Below are 16,398 nucleotides of genomic sequence, written 5' to 3' on the forward strand. Positions count from 1 at the left end.
GCCGGGCCCGTGCCGTGCTCTTGCTTAGTGGCCCGTTTGCCACCTCTAGCTGGAGCCATGACCTATAACGCCAGAGTGCTACTCTCTTTGGCATTGGCGCCATGCCTACCTCCGTGTAGGGTGGTGTTACGTCCTCTCGTAAGGACGTCCATCCTTGCAGGCATATTTGCAGCAAATTTGTGTGATCTCGTCACTCTAACGGGGATCGAGATGAGACATAGTGGGGACAGGCCACGACAATTCCTGTCGTTCTTGCTGAACATTCATGTTCTTATCTCCCCCTAACGACGGGAAGATTGTCTCATCAAAGTGACATTAGCAAATAGCGGTAAGGAGATCGCCTAGCAAGGGCATTAAGTGGCGGACGATGGTCGGAATTTCAAATCCAATGTAGTTGCCCATTCGTCTGTAAGGACCCATCATAGAGCGCTGTGGCGGCGTAATTGGCACATAAATGGCACACTCAAATATGTCTAAGTACGATACTTGGACCTAGTCACTAGCTGTAATGCAGAGGTACATTGAGTGGCGGTGGGTCGTAGACGAATTAGCATAGCTGCATGCGATATTGCATCACCCCAAGCGGATATGGGGAGATTAGTGCGCATTACCAATGTCCGAACTACCATCGTAGTCATTTCTGCGAGACCATTTGGGTGTGTACATGGGAATGTGATGTCCAACATCAGTCTCATTGCAATATCCATCGAAAGTCGTAGATGTAAACTCTCTAGCATAGTCAAATCCAATTGACTGAATAGGATGATATGGGGAGTGAGCCTGTTGTCATATGATATGTACTAGGAGTGTAGCATAAGCAGCATTATAAGTGGACAATGGCACAACATGTGACAAGCGTGTTTGCGTGTCAACCAATCATCATGAGATATTTAAATGTCCGCAAGTTGGTTGAATTAGTCCACAGAATCCCCTGGATTCTATGTAAGAACAGAATAAATATTTTCATATCCTTTGCATAAGACGGTCTCAGTCCTAATATCCCTAAGGAACGGGCTTTGTAAAACGAGCGAGAGGCTTTAGAAGCAACCAATGAGGATCTTGGTTGGGCTTGAGCGTCTAAAACGCTATTTGAAGCAAGTTGGTGATTGCAGCATCACCTGGGGCGCCATCACCATGATGGATGCCATCCATGGTGTCATGGATAGGGACTGTGCTAGCCCTAAGCTGGTGGTGGACTGCGGCGGTGCCAAAGGCAGCGGCAGCGGTCACACTTAGTCCAAGAATCAACCTTTGATTCATGCTTCATTTCGCTTGAGAGAATGGATGTCCGTGTAAAGTCTTTTGTAGACGGATCATCATATCATGACTAGGATGATTTATCATGTCGTGACAAAGCCAATATGTGTCTAAATCTAAGAGATCTTCTCTCATAACTTTTATTGGATTTAATAGCTCGGATAGTGACATAGAGTCCACTAGAGAGACACATAAACTTCTCTAAGATGCGCCTTTGTTCTCAATCATTAGAAGTATTGCAAAGGAACTCATTTATGTTCTCTATATGGGTTTTCGCATGGAATCCGTTGGCTATTCATATGTGCTATTTGCCCTAGGAGCTGTGCGACAGTAATCAAGGTGTCATTTGGCAAGGGGAGCTTGGGCTATTCCATGTCCAAAATGCTAGCTAATGCAAAACAATGGTAGACGTCTAACTTCTTTCGGTAATTCCAAAATAAATGTGACCAGGTGAGTAAAGAGATGTCGGTGGAGCAAGGCTCGCTTAAGTACCACTAATCTCAGAACTTTCCTAGACATCACACTTACTTTGGGTGAGCCTGTTTTGAAGAAATACTAAACCATTAGCATTTACTACAAAAATATATGGCAATTGCCTATTACATCTCTTGGAAAAATAAATACTTAAACAGAATTAGTGATCTATTGATCCCAGCCAGATTTGTAGTTTTCAACCGTTCACTCTAGATCATCTTCTTGATCTTCTTGTTCCACATAGTGAGCTTCTCTTGCTTCACAATATGCTTTGTAGGCGGTGACAATTTCTTCACGAACTCTACAAATGTGTGCCCAATGATCGGATACTCTACATCGAGAACATACATCTCTTTGCTCAGACTCTATTGATTGAGGCGCTTTGAAAGCGTCATTTAGATGGCTCTTGGTGTTAGTGGTGTCACCAACATGGCCAGAGGCGTTGCCTCCCCCTCTCTTTTCAAGTTGACCTCTTGGCGGTTACCTTCCCAAGTAGAGCTATTATATGGACTAGAAAGTCCAGAAGTATCCCTAAGGTTAGGGTTTCGCTCTTGGCGCATTCTCTTAGGGGTGCGACTATAATTGGATTCCTGAATATGCTCTATTTCCACGGATCTCGAATTATAGCTCTTCACAAGGATGTTGTCATGCTTTTCAGTGACATTCATAGCTCCAATGAGCTTATGAAACCTTATGATCCGTCCTACAGCAACATCTATTCGATAGTTCTTAGCAACCATCAATGCAGAGACGGGGAAGGTAGAGATAGTCTTTTCAATTAACATCGCATCTGTGATCTCTTTACCACAGAATTCCATTAAGGATTTAATGTGAAGTGCTTCCGAGTTGTAGTCAAGAACTGACTTGAAATCACAGAAGCGAAGGCTATGCCATCTCACTTCTAGGTCAGGAAGCAGGGAGTCACGGACATTGCCAAATGTTTCTTCGAGTGAGACCCAAAGCCTTATGGCTTTTGCCTTATTTGCCTCTAAGGCTGCTCTATTTGCTTCCAAAGCTTGAGCTTGATCAACAGTTAGCACGTCCTGACTAGGCTCAAGAATCGTATCTAGGATTTCATCGGCCTTGAGATGCTGGCGGACATCACGAACCCAACTATGATATTCAGAGCCAGTTGTTCCCAATGGAGCAAAGTCCAATTTGTTCAGGTTACTCATCCTGAAAGAGAACAAGAAATTATGGTTAGTTTCGGAACGAAAAAGGTTACTACAAAAACAAATAAAATTTTTTAGAGTAGTCGTTTCCAAGAAATTCTATTACAAGAGGGGTTAGATTAGATCGAAACAATGATGTTTGCGGTCGATCATTTTATCTCAACAAACTTTAAGTTTGGAGGACTCTACAAGCTCCAAGCTTGGAGTGAGCACGAACTCCCACAGTCCGGCTTAATTTGGTCTCCCCTATGATGAAGAAAGGGGGGTAGAAGAAGGGAGGTTGCAAGTCCCCGATAAAAAGAAGAGAAATTGAATTAAAAACTCTAAAAAAATACCTCAAAATAGGTCGCCGGAAAATTTGGCCTGAAAAGTGGTCTTAAAAAGTCGCCGGAAAACTGATCGGAAAAGTCGCCGGCAGTGACTGTTGCCGGTGCTGGCGTGGCTGGCTGACGTTGGCGGATGACGTGGCAGAGGGCAGTGACGTCAGCGGCTTGGGCTGCAGCTTGGGCTTCCGGGCTTGAGCTGCTGCTTGGGCTGCCTTTTTTTTTTTTCCTTTTTCTTTTCTGCCAATTTTTCTGCAGGAGGTTTTGGTTGTCGGTTCAGTCACTTTTTCGCCGGTTTCTAGGAAGATGGTCCCAGTTCCTGGATGCTGGAATCAAGGCTATGGTGGTGACAAAATATGGTAGTCAAAGGTGGATTGGAAGGGTGCGAACCGGACAGAGGATTTTCTGCATCTTCTAGTGGCCGGTTAGGTATTTTCCGGGCCGGTTCTTGGGGTGGCGCTGCCGGTTCTGGACTCGTGGAGTTGAGAGCTTCAAGGTGGGCGGCGGAGATTTCTGGGATTTGAAGGCTACAAATTTAAGGTTTCAGGGTTAGGGCTTCATGCTGATAACGTGTTTCAGGAAAACGAGAATTGAGTGAAAATTGCTGTGTGTTTCTCATTGATAATAGGGGTCTCTTTATATAGAGGATTACAATGCATAGAATCTGAATTGTACAAGGAAAGGTAATCATACAATGAATGGCTATATATGTAAAATATTCTCCTAGATTCTCTCTAATTAAAATCTTATTACCACCAGGTCAAGTAACCTAGAGTTTGGGTCAGACACACAAATAGGGATTTACTTGAATAGTTTTAACATTATCAATTTTTTTTTTTTTTTTTTTGTGCTCAGTAGACTTAAAAATGTGCGCGCATATATATTTTTTGTGAGAGTAGATCTCACACGAGAAAATGATGATCTTGTCTTTTGATTTATAAGAATTTGGATCAACTTTATCAATTATCAATTAATTTTAGATGTGAAGTACAGATTACTTCATCATGGTATTAGAACGGGTTATTTCACGTATACCTATCGTACAGTCACACAAACTCCATGTTACTCAATATTTATTGTCCACGTATATAATTTATAGAATTATCACACGTGCATGGGTGCCTGCATCACAAATATTATGAAGACGCAGTCAAAGTACGACCAAATTAGACTTTGCCATAACTCGGCTGTCCATAGCCCTAATTAGTTTGTCCAATTTATTCTCATTTATATCACTCGCCAGCAACCATGTCAGCTGCTGTTCCTCTCTTGGTCCAATTGCTTGATTACTTTTTCAGACCATTATTGGACACTGTATGCTTGACGATCGGATGACATCACCGCCATGAATGTTTGGCAATAATAGCAGAGACCATCTCCTTCGTTTCCTATTCATTAGTAGCCTGCATGCTAACGACTTGGCTCTTCAGTCCTCACAAGGTGATCTGTAGCCAGTGAATATGGCGCAGTAATAAAAGTCAGAGAAAATCACTTTATTTAATACATGGACCCCCACCCAATTACACACTATCACGTGCCACTGTTTGTTCTTCTCTTTTTTTGAATCAGTGTTCATTTAAGGACCTTCCCAGAGGTTACCCTCACCCTTCCAGTAAGCTTAACTTTGAAGTTTGATGGATCCAGACATCCAGTGCTTTCTTTATTGTTGGTGGCTTGGTGCGATCACGCTCGTAACACTAGAACATATACAGGTAGGAAGCCGGATCCATTTCTGGTGAATTTCTCTCCAGGGCTTGCAATTCATTTTTGGGGCCATTCACTTTTAGCTTGGCCAATATTGCAAAGGAACTTTAAGAACGATCAATTAAATTACCTTCCATAGTTCCATGGTAACTGAAAATGGTACGATTTTGCACTTCCGTATGTTCTAACACTAATTCTGAAGAACAAAAATGAACACATTATGTAGCTGTATAGCTACCTTATATGCAACTTTATATTATATTGTTCCCTTGCCTCTCTCTTGAATCTACAAATAATATGCCAATATGTTAGGCAAAAGAATCGTGATTTATGACTATGGAATGAGCAGATCCCCGATGCAGCGCTTTAGATGATTTTTCTTTTCTTATTTGTTTCTAATGTTTTTTCGGTTACAAATGATTGAATATAAAATACATGACTTAATACATTGATAATTAACTACTCGAGAAGCTTATTGCAGGTGCTAACACCTACAGCTGCAGCAAGATGCCATGCAGCGTGAAGGTATGGAGTTCTGGGAAACACATCATCTGCAATAAAAAGTACACCACCCAATAATGACGACATCTTGTGCACATTGTGTGCCATCCTTAGCTCTGGATCTTTTAACGCTCTTTTGGCAAACGCTACCTGCAGTAAACAATATAATTAACATCAATTTTTTTTCGGGTAAGCTCTGGCTAATATGATTCCTTTACTGTGATTACAGGAGGGTAAAGTTTAATTAGATGTCTACTTTCACAATGCAAGTTTCCAGCCTTGTTTGGTGGGCAAAGGCCCATATAGGCTCAAGTACTTTCATTTTTACTTTTTCAACTACAAATTGGGCTCAATTTGAATGGTGCTACTTCGCTATGAGGTTAATATTATCATCCCTGCTGCAGTACATGTTAAAACATCTGAATTTGGTGTACCTCACTACTTCTCTATTATCTCATATACCAAAGGGATACCATATGTCTGCTGCTATGTGTATAAAAGAGATAATGGATTGAATCATGTACAGAACGTAGATATCAGACAGAACAGTCTCGAACAAAGAGATAAAAGAAGGAAGTCGAAAATCAAAACTTGATGAGAAAACAGCGGTCAAAGTATGGCAAGTTACCTCCATCATTCCAGTATGAACAGCTGAAACCATCAGAGGCTGGATAGGTAGAAATACTGCAGAAGCTGCCATGAGCAATTTTGGGTTTTCATTTCTGAGTGCTCTTGAGAGACACTGCAAAAATAGGATTCCCAAGTGAGCAACCTGAATAACTTTTGAGGAAAAAAAAGAAGAAGAAGAAGAAGATATAGAGATAAAAAGTTGATAAGAAATGGAAGATATGCCCTGAATTAAAATCATAGACAAACACTGCATTAAGAGATCACACTACATTATGCTGTACAGTTTCTGTACCCGGAAAAACAGGTTTCTTTGTTATCCATGATTCCATGATAAGTAGTCAATTGTGCAGAAAATTCTTTCTAACCAACAAAGCATAAGCGATGTAAACTTGCCAAAGATGAGTTTCAGTGGATGTGTACACAAGTGCTCATTAACTCAAAAGTCAATATATGTCTCATTTTAGTTACTGCAGAAACAATTGACATCATACATAGATTTTGTGAAAAAGTTCACTGCAGGAGGTGAACAGAAAATGTCTTAAGACATATCATTATCATAAAATCTTAGTAAGTAATGGATCAGACAATATGGTAGTGAGAACTTCTGAAATCCAGTTACTCGTATTAAGCAACGTGCTCAAAAGAACAATCTATTCAGGAAATAGCTCTTATACTCTTTCACTATTTTATGCATGATTATCATCAACTTTTGAGGAAAAAATCACCAATACAATCTTATTCTGAATCTAATATAACTAGAGCAATATCATCACTCAGCAATAAGCTCATGGATGTTCATGAAAACAGTGAGTTGCCAACTTTAATTTATTCAAGGATTTTCTCCGACTTACTACTGTTGCTGTAGCTATCATTGTATAGTCAGCCCATCTCATATATTTCCTTAGTTTTCCTCTTGAACAATGATATAAACTCGAGGCAACTCCAACTCCAATTAATGAATTAGCATATAGCTTGGTGTTTAGATTCTTCCTGTTTCCCCAAGATAAACATTAGGCCTGATGCATAGATAAAATCACTTTTAAGTCTATCAAGTAATCTTACATAAAAGTACCACCTTGGGGCATGGATCCCAAGAACTATGAAAGGAAGTGAAGTGAGCACATTAACAGCTCTTTCTGCGAGGTTACGATCGCCTAAGAATATAGAAAGAAAGAAAAAATTGTTCAGATGTTTTGTATTTATCCAAGAGATTGGATTCAAATGAACATATATACATAAACACACTAAGTTTTACAATACCGTGAATGCAACCCTGAATAGGCTTCAAACATGGTGGTGTGTGCTGCCATACTCGCCTGGAAAACATGCAGACAAAGTTAATTGTAGTGGAATTGCTTGCGAATAATCAATCTCATACAAAATCCAGAACCAAATTTCAAATCACCATCCCCAAAAATTAATCCACGTTCTACAATGTATAATTGAATTGGTAAATGATAGACTTCAAACCTGTAGAAATGCATAACCTTATTTTAACTACATTATTTCATCACATAATACTCTAGCTTTTCAATGGAAATTACTCATCAATTAGATTTATCACTCACTGCATAGACAAATTTGTTCCAATAGCCGAACTTGTACAAGTTGAGTGAGCAAAGTCCCCATCTTGAGTAGTCTCTTCTGATTCAAACCGTGAACTAGGCACCACATGTACCCCATGCATGCCCTCTAGGGCTCTACAAGGATTCAATGTACTCTGGGGACTCATAAATTTTTCAGTAGTAAGCCAAAGCAACTTTAATGCCAGCAAAAACCTGCTGGCAACAGCTGGAAGAGGTGTACCGAGTGTGAGCCAATGTATTGATGTAGTGTACCACTGCAAAACAACAGCAATATTTCTACGAATTAAGAGCACAACAAATCATACTGTTGACCATTCATTGAAGTTCAACTTAACCATGCACTAAATGACAATCATGACATTCTTTATCCGAAGGGCAAATGATTTGTTATCCAGTTCTAATTTCTTGCTGTTCCTACAAAAGAAAAGTACTGCAGTCACTACAAAGAACCCTATTTGGCTCCTTTTTATGGAAATGAAGCGGGTCGGTTCTTCAATTACAATCCATGATGAGGGTTCCCCTTGTACAGGGATAACACCGGCCTACAATCAACAAACAGTTCGGACTTCAAGCCATCCTCTCCTACAGCATGGATTGGAAGACACACACATTACCAGCTTTTAGGTATGCAATAAACTCAAGTTGCATCTAGGCATTCAAGATTGAAAATTTATGGCTACATACTTTGATTTGCAGAGGAAAAGGCATATTTCAAGGGTGACAGAACCTAAAGTTTTTTGCTCAAGCATGTAATCAGACAAAATTGAACATTAATCTCAACGTCTATATAAGATCAATGACAAAGTACAGTACTTTATCAAAAAGTGTGCGTATACTCAATTCTACAAACAAAGGAAACTCACTTAATCTAATGCGGTAAAAATTTGGACAATGTGGAGCACTTTGGAAGAAAAAAATCACACAACTGGGGCAACAGCAAGTTTGCACAATTGTAATTTAAGTTACAATTTGGATTCAAGTAAGTAAACAACCATACCCAAAATCTCCAATTCAAGAAATGCAGATGTATTGAGCAAAAACTCAGAACCCAACCTAGCTGGAAGATCCAGAACCACAACCCACGTTTGATTTTTCTTCAACATCCAATATGCATTTCATCCTTACTAAACAACAATCAAACTCAAATTGAAACAATAGTGTTCTTAATCATCAGATACAGAGCAAGCCACCAACATTCATTTACATTGAAACGCACAACATAATTCTGAGAGAGAGAGAGAGAGAGAAAAAGAACCTGGAATATGTGGCGGATTGGTTAACCTGATGAAAGCCTAGGAGGGGTTAATTGGGGTGTAATGGATTTTTAGGGGCAGTCTTTCCGGAGTTTCAATACTCCGGAGCACCGCAGAACTCTGTCTCTCTCTCTCTCTCTCTCTCTCTCTCTATATATATATATATATATAGATAGATAGATAGATAGATACAATAAGAGAGGAGAGAGAGAGAAATGGGAAAAGGGTGGTTATTTCAGTTTAGTCTGAGAGAGGAGAAAGAGAACCTGGGGAGATATGCGCATGAATCCCGAATCATCCTCATAATGTGCGTGCGCATATTCCATTTCGTATCCAAATGTGCCATAAGTGACAACAGTCGTAGCTTAAAGCCGTGGACAAGTCAAGTTTGCAATGTTGTATTCTTTGTCTCAAGTCTCAACCCTCTATTCTCCACCACTGGTATGAATTACACTATTACAGAGGCTTCAATCACCTTCCAACCATGTGTTCATACCCTGTTATTATTGGTTCTGATTTGTTTTTATTTTGATAGAATAGGAAAGAGTGATATTGGCAAATGCTTAGATTCTTTTTCTTTTTCTATCGACAAAAAATAATTTAGGGATTACATAATAAATATTATACGGTTGAAGCTGTCACCAATAAATGGATTGCAAAGTGTTTAATCATGCGAAAGTCAAAAAACATAAAACATTAAAATTATTTTCAAGTTACCAAAACATTTTTATTCAAAGAATTATAAATATACAATCAAAGGTGTGATATGGAGCTCATCTTTTTACATTAAAACATCGATATGGCTTAAAGAGTTATGATATTCTGAGTGTCTATTTCTTCATATTTAAAGTAAAAACATGTTCAAAAACTCAATTTTTTATTTTATTTGAATAGAAATAGAAATTAATAATATTAGAATCAAATCAATCAATAATCATAATAGCTAGAGGCATGGATGAAGTCTGATTGTACATAAGATGAGTCTGCAACATTTCTTAAATCTTTCAAGGGGATTTGCAAGCCATGGGCCAAGAAAAAAGAGATATGGTTGCAAACTTAGAATACGAAATTATAGATTGGGCTCTTTTGAGCTGGTCTTTAGGCCCGTTGGGCTTCATGCAAGAAATTATACTCTTGATTCACATATACAGTAATTACTATGTTCACACTTCACAGGCCGGAATAAATGAAACAAAGCAGTCATTTCATAAATAAACTGATTTTAAGGAAGAATTAATTAACACGTCAGGTCAAGTCTGGACTTCATTATAGTAGATTAATCTAATATATTAACAACATTTGACTGTGTCCTCTCAGTACAGCCCTACTGATTTAGCTGTCATTCCCAAATTGTCATTACCATTGTAGCTGTGCTGGTCAGCATTTCTCTACTTCTGCCTACTCATCATGACTGTGAATGATTAGGGTTACAATAATATATCGCACGGACCCAATCAGGATTCGACTATACCTCAAAATTACTAACTAATTACTAGTCTATTGTCGTAGATAATTATGATCTATTATGTCAAGTTATAGAAGGATTAATGGCCCAAACAATAATAAGGGAGAGCAACTCGATCGGATAAGCGGCCATTCAGCGAATCACCAATCCAATCCCGATAAATATGGTCGCGCTCATGTTCATCAGTCATTCTCTCATATTCATCGTCATCCGTCTCCGGCCATTTATGAATATATGCAAGTAATGCAACAACCAGCCAATAGTTGTGATTGCAAATGAGATGAATTTCGTTGGCTCTATGACGACCGTTCAACTCCGTTGTAGTCGTACTTATGTAAGTAGCTAGTCTAGCAATTCAATTTAATCTAGTCAAATCCATTATTAAGTGCTAAACCAAACTAATTGGTTGCCAAACGAGGCCTAATGGCAGACCGCAGACTAATTAAACAGAATTAGTCTCCAATTAAGGCATTGGTACATACCAAATGGAATGGACCCAACTTATTATAGATAGCCCCTCTATCTAGAAGGGAGTCGCAGCTTTAGGTAGGCCTCTTTTACATGCTCACTCCGCTTTGCATATGGAGTTTGAAGTGTGTAGAGCGGGTCCTTTACTTGGTATCCACCAAGGTTGGACGGATGTTGATATTGAAAGTGGCTATATCCTATTGATTACTGCCCTGAGTAGGAACAAGGAGGATTTGCCCGAGGTGAGTCGTGTCTTGGAAGATTGTAAAGATTACATGACGGCTTTTCAGTCTATCCGGGTTGGACACATATATAGAGAAGCAAATGGTGTAGCAGATCGCTTAGCACACCTTGCTAGTGTTGGTTTACTTGATGATGTTTGGTTAGATGAGACTCTTGCTATTATTGAGGATGTACTCTATGAAGATTATTATAATTACTCTGATATAGCACAGGGTTCAGGTTTTATGTTTCCCCCGTTGCAAAATTTTACTATTAATATAATAAGTGAAATCGGGTGTGGGGCTAAGCCTCCCAGCTAGGCTGGGTTTCAAATCCCTTTCAAAAAAAAAAAAAAAGGGTTACTCTATATTATCGACTAAGCTAGGGATGAGGGTATACACACTTAAAATGAGGACACATGATTGTAACTCATAATTGGACGGGACCATAGCAAATATTCCTTATAGCTAAAAAGAAGTTGCTGTGACAACTAAGCAAAAGGTGTTTACCTACGACCACCACCAAGTTTGTTTAGCAAATCTCCATCTTTACATTGCTACCAATGTTTGATTATATACGTGTTCCGGGGACAACGGCTATTAATACTGGACAGAGTCCCACAACCCCCCGACTCCAAAGTCTCCAAGAAAACTCACGAAAACCAAACAGATACCGAAAAGCAAAACCAAATTAGATAAACAAGGTGCAGAGTCCAAAGCTTCGATCAGAGAAGAAGTAAAATAAGAACTATAGAAGGTTCCAGGAATCGAGGGTCAAGTTATGTCATGTGCCCAGACCCACCAGACAAGGAATTGAAGCACCAACAGATAAATCAAAAGCTTTCAATTAATCTCTTCCTCTCTTGCTTCTCTTGCTAGCTTAGCTATCCAGTTCTTGCTTCACTCGACCTTTTATTTTTTGTTTGTTAACACCAAAACTCACTCCCATTGACTCACACCCACCCCACTGCACAGTGTGAGCTTCAAGTCTTTTATGGTTTTCTCTTCGCTTGGTGCTACTATTCTCTGCGAGCAATGAGATCAGCTACAGAAGGTCTAATTTTGTTGCTGTGGGTCGTCTTAATTCTTGCTCAAACCACAACTTCGGTTTTTGTTGGTCATAATAGTATTTCTGGTCAGGAGTCGGCTACTACTGGCCGGTTAATTAGTTCGCCGCCGAGAAAAGCACGTTTTCACGACAAAGTCTCATTCCATGCACCGTCGAGTACTCCATCTCGTGAGTTTTTTGCCCGTATCCACGGTGGCGACCCTGCCGACAAGCTATACGGCGAAGACAAGAGAATAGTTCATACAGGTCCGAATCCCCTTCACAACTAGTGAAAATAATGCTCGCTGTTTGGGGCATTTCGGTAATTGCTGCTGCTGTGTATTCTGGAGTGAAAAATGACTGTAATATCTTCCTGTTGTCGATCTCCATTTTATTTTTATTTTTTTGGTCCATTTTGTACGTTCTTTGAATTTTCAAATTAGGTAGAAGAAAGAATGAGAGCATGGCTTTAGCCTTTTCAGTAAGGTTTGATGTAGGGGATGGGCAGTGTAGGAAACTGTGAGAGCTGGGAATGGTAAAAATGGGGATCGATGTGATATGGAGGGGCTAGTGTAAATGCTCTTGTTTCTTTTTTGCAGTCATAGTTATTATTTGCATGTTCTTACTTTCTTTCTGTACCTTATGTCCAAAAATTCATTGTAGTCTGAATTAATTGCTCTTTTCATTAATTCCTAGCGTCTCCATCTACCCTCTGCATTATTGGCATTTCTTCACCCTCCAGAATACCGAGGCTTCTGGAATTAGGGTTTCGGATTAATTTCTTTCTCTAACTCTGTTCCCAACGAATTAAGGCTTCCGAGCTTCAGCACAGCGCAGAAACTGTATTGTACATTTAGAGTTGACAGTGTCAACTAGTTATGTTTAATTAATTACTAAATTAGGGTTCTTATATATACACCTCTATTGTAGGTATAGGCCAGCCAAAGGTTAGAGAACATATAGCAAGTCTTGGGAAATTCTAGTGTAGTGGTGGGTATCTCATACCCACATTTACAAAAGTGAGAACAAATTTTGTTGTCAAAGTTGTAATTTGAGTCATACTTTGTGTAATCTTAGTTATAATAATGGTAATTACATTTCTTACGACATTTTACAAGTTTTTGAACAAATTCGTTGTCAATATTGTAATCTTAGTTCTAATAATAGTAATTACACCTCTTACGACATTTTTACAAGCTTTTGAACAAATTCGTTGTCAATGTTGTAATTTTTGTTTAACTATATGTAAATAGTGTAAATGAATATGATAACTTTTGTTCTCAATGTTGTAACTTTGGTTCAAATACTTGTAAATTTTTGTTCAAATAGTTATAAATGAGGGTATCTCATACCCACCAGTACACTAGCTTGTCTTAGCAAGTCTTACTATATCGGCCAAAATCCGACAATTCAATCAATGCTCTTCTCCATGATTGTACATTATGAACTAGCTAGGGCTGCTTAACTGAGATATAATCAGACCTAGCTACTTAGCTATATATAACTAATCACGCAGCAATGATTCAATGCCAATGATCAGACCACTGGTCAAGCTACTTGCTGGGGCAGATATCAACGACTAGTATATTTCCACGTGGGAAATCTGCAGCATAAGGACATGGCTAGCTTTTATGAAAGGCACTGGAACCAGCTAGCTAATTGGCTTTGAATATTGGCTGGGTGTGTGGGACTATATTCATTCATATTTAGATTGAATGTTCCCAGAAGTCCTATCTGTATTTTGACCTAAATGCGTTTGCCTAGTTATTTTTTTTTCTCAAAGAGGATGCCTGTCTCTATGGGCAAACACGCTTCCTCAAGATTTTGGATCCTATTTCCCCAACACCATATTAATGGTGCTGAAACTTTAATTTTTCCATGGAGTACTACACGTCCAGTCATCGGGGCTCTCCCTTTTCTTCTTTTACTACATCGTACGTACACAAGGCACTGTTCATTTTACTCCTCGTTTTTGATGAACCTTGATCGGCAATACAATAGGAAAGAAACAGGACACATACTTACATCTTATTCACCATTTCTGCATTTCAAATATATAAACGTCTCATTATAGAAAGAAATGAGAATAATGATGAAAAACGAAAATTAGAAAGACTTATTAATTTGGTCTCAATTAATTGAAAAAAACTATAGGGTTATTATCACAAATGGTACCTGAACTTATCCTCTATTTTATCAATGGTACGTGAACTACAATTTTGATCACAACCAGTGCCTGAACTTTTTGATTTCATTTTAAATGGTACCTAAGGCCACTTTTGATCACTGTTCCGGCAAAAAAAAAACCAAATCTAAAAAAATAAAAAACAAAAAAACAAGTTCAAGGCAAGTCTATTACTAAAAAATCATCACTATATATGATCGCAACCCTCGAAATCATCAAAAATCATCACTATGATCGCCTCCCATGCCGTTTTTAGTCGGAATAGTGACCGGAGGTCCATTTAAAATGAAATCGAAAAGTTCGGGTACTGGTTGTGATCAAAATTGAAGTTCAGGTACCATCGATAAGATTGAGGTATAGTTTAGGTACTATTTGTGATAATGACCCAAAACTATATATACAAAATGTCTCGATACATATCCAGCTTGATTCCCTTCTGAATGAATTGCAATATCTCAACAACAAAGATAATAATTAAGAAACTTGAAAGGATTCAAGTTGCGAAAGAAAACCTAAGAAGAACCACATACATTAGAGGTGCAATTTGTATGCATTTTTCCTTTCTTTCTAAGTCTCGTGCACTCATATTCTCGATATATATAATATGAGTTGTGCTCTCAAAGTTGTCAATGTTACCTATATATGGACAAAACAAAGTTCAAACTCTCAAGGTTAGATCAACAATTAAACAAAGCCGATAGAAACTTCCTTGGAATGAGTTGTGTAAACAATGTTTGGTGAATCCCATAAAATAATTCAAATGGCACTGACCCAAATGTATATTGTCTAGAGAACAGAAAAGATATTTCTTCTAATCCAAGTTTTTGGATTAGTTCAAAAATCAACGCACGGAAAGATTCTGGTAATTAAGAATTAAAATGTCGAGGCTAGGTTATCATTTTGATCGAGCAAGGTGAAGGTGGTGTTTTCCCTGTGAGATGAATGTTTGCTTGGAATCATTCATAAATGTGTGAGTTAATAAAGAGGCCAGGTCTGGTGGAAAATGCAACCACCTCATCTCTCCCCTACGTCAACTCCCATAAAATCTGTTTATTGCTTCCACCCACCCCAGGATTTTGCATTAGTTCTATATTGCTAGCTGGTTCTTTCAAATCTTTTGCTTTTTCAAATTTAAATTTTTGGTTCCTTTACTTCCTTCAACATCTTCATTGATGAATAATTATCGATAGTCATCTCTTATAACCAATGTGGAACCCATGACAAAGAGAAGGTTTAATGGTTACACGCTGGTTGACAAGTAGAAGACGATGCCAAGTTTGAGTGCTAGCAACTTTAATCCTTACATTTTTTTTTCAGTCTCAATCTACGGCATATTCTGATCGATGAGAGCTGTTTATGTTTTTTGTCCGGAAAAAAAAAAAACTAAGTAAAAGATTATTTAGTAATTTAACGAATCATCCCAACAAAATAAATAGACAATTACCACATATAATCTCCTTATCTCGATCCATATCCACAACGGTATTCACTCGTTAGAACCTTACATCTTTTGCTCCATATATACAGAATACATATATAAAGGCATTAATGTTATGATTGTAGCTAGGTCTTAATATTCATTATCATGTACCCAACTAGACGACAGGCTGGGGTTGATTTCAAAGATTGATAATATCCAACAAAGTGGTCATAACTGATATTCTACAAACCGGACGTTCTTAAATCAATCCTCGATCGATCAGTAAAGTAAACAACTGAATGATATAAACATCAAAGATTTTCATTGTTAAGGTTAAGGGTTTGCAAGCAGAAGTTTGGTGAACACAGAGATATTTAGGAGCATATATATATACCAACAAAAATACAAGACCGCATCGGGTTGTTTAATGTTTTAACATGTTGATGTTTTTCTTGGTCAGAGAGTCAGAGCCAAGTAGCTGCACACTGATATTATAATGCAGTAGCAAACAAATGGGATTAAATATGAAACTATAGAAGGAGGGAAAGACATATAGCCCTTGGGAGTCATAAATTGCTTCTATTGATTGACCATAACAATGCAGGTTAATTTCTTTGATTTTAATTTCTTCTTTATGTCCAAGGACAAAAACATGTTTTCTCGGAACAAATGGTATCAGCTGCATGGACAT

General features: G+C 38.4%; 1 protein-coding gene across 5 annotated transcripts; it reads right to left on the minus strand.

The window, feature by feature from the left end:
* Positions 1-5,238: 5,238 nt before the first annotated feature.
* On the minus strand, positions 5,239-9,301 carry LOC112200125. Of its 5 annotated transcripts, none has more exons than XM_040517535.1 (8): positions 8,903-9,160; positions 8,148-8,229; positions 7,630-7,901; positions 7,322-7,377; positions 7,137-7,215; positions 6,913-7,051; positions 6,060-6,173; positions 5,239-5,581 (listed from the first exon to the last, which is right to left on the minus strand). In XM_040517535.1, the coding sequence occupies exons 3-8, from the start codon at positions 7,791-7,793 to the stop codon at positions 5,390-5,392; spliced, it is 744 nt and encodes a 247-aa protein (XP_040373469.1). In that variant the 5' UTR covers positions 7,794-7,901; positions 8,148-8,229; positions 8,903-9,160; the 3' UTR covers positions 5,239-5,389. The 5 variants fall into 5 exon arrangements, with proteins under 5 accessions (XP_040373469.1, XP_024196908.1, XP_024196907.1 ...); XM_024341140.2 differs by lacking the exon at positions 8,148-8,229 and adding an exon at positions 8,701-8,771; XM_024341139.2 differs by lacking the exon at positions 8,148-8,229 and adding an exon at positions 8,645-8,771.
* Between the last annotated feature and the right edge of the window lie 7,097 nt (positions 9,302-16,398).

Source organism: Rosa chinensis, chromosome 4, assembly GCF_002994745.2.
Source record: "Rosa chinensis cultivar Old Blush chromosome 4, RchiOBHm-V2, whole genome shotgun sequence".
Lineage (NCBI taxonomy): Eukaryota > Viridiplantae > Streptophyta > Magnoliopsida > Rosales > Rosaceae > Rosa > Rosa chinensis.

What these genes read in the sequence shown, in the direction of transcription:
- LOC112200125 (XM_040517532.1), bottom strand. Translation starts at nt 9,226, where the DNA reads ATGGAATATGCGCACGCACATTATGAGGATGATTCGGGATTCATGCGC. An exon ending in TATTCAGGGTTGCATTCACG is followed by an intron (nt 7,216 to 7,321) that starts GTATTGTAAAAC and finishes CTATATTCTTAG; the next exon opens with GCGATCGTAACCTCGCAGAA. An exon ending in CTTGGGATCCATGCCCCAAG is followed by an intron (nt 7,052 to 7,136) that starts GTGGTACTTTTA and finishes TTGGGGAAACAG; the next exon opens with GAAGAATCTAAACACCAAGC.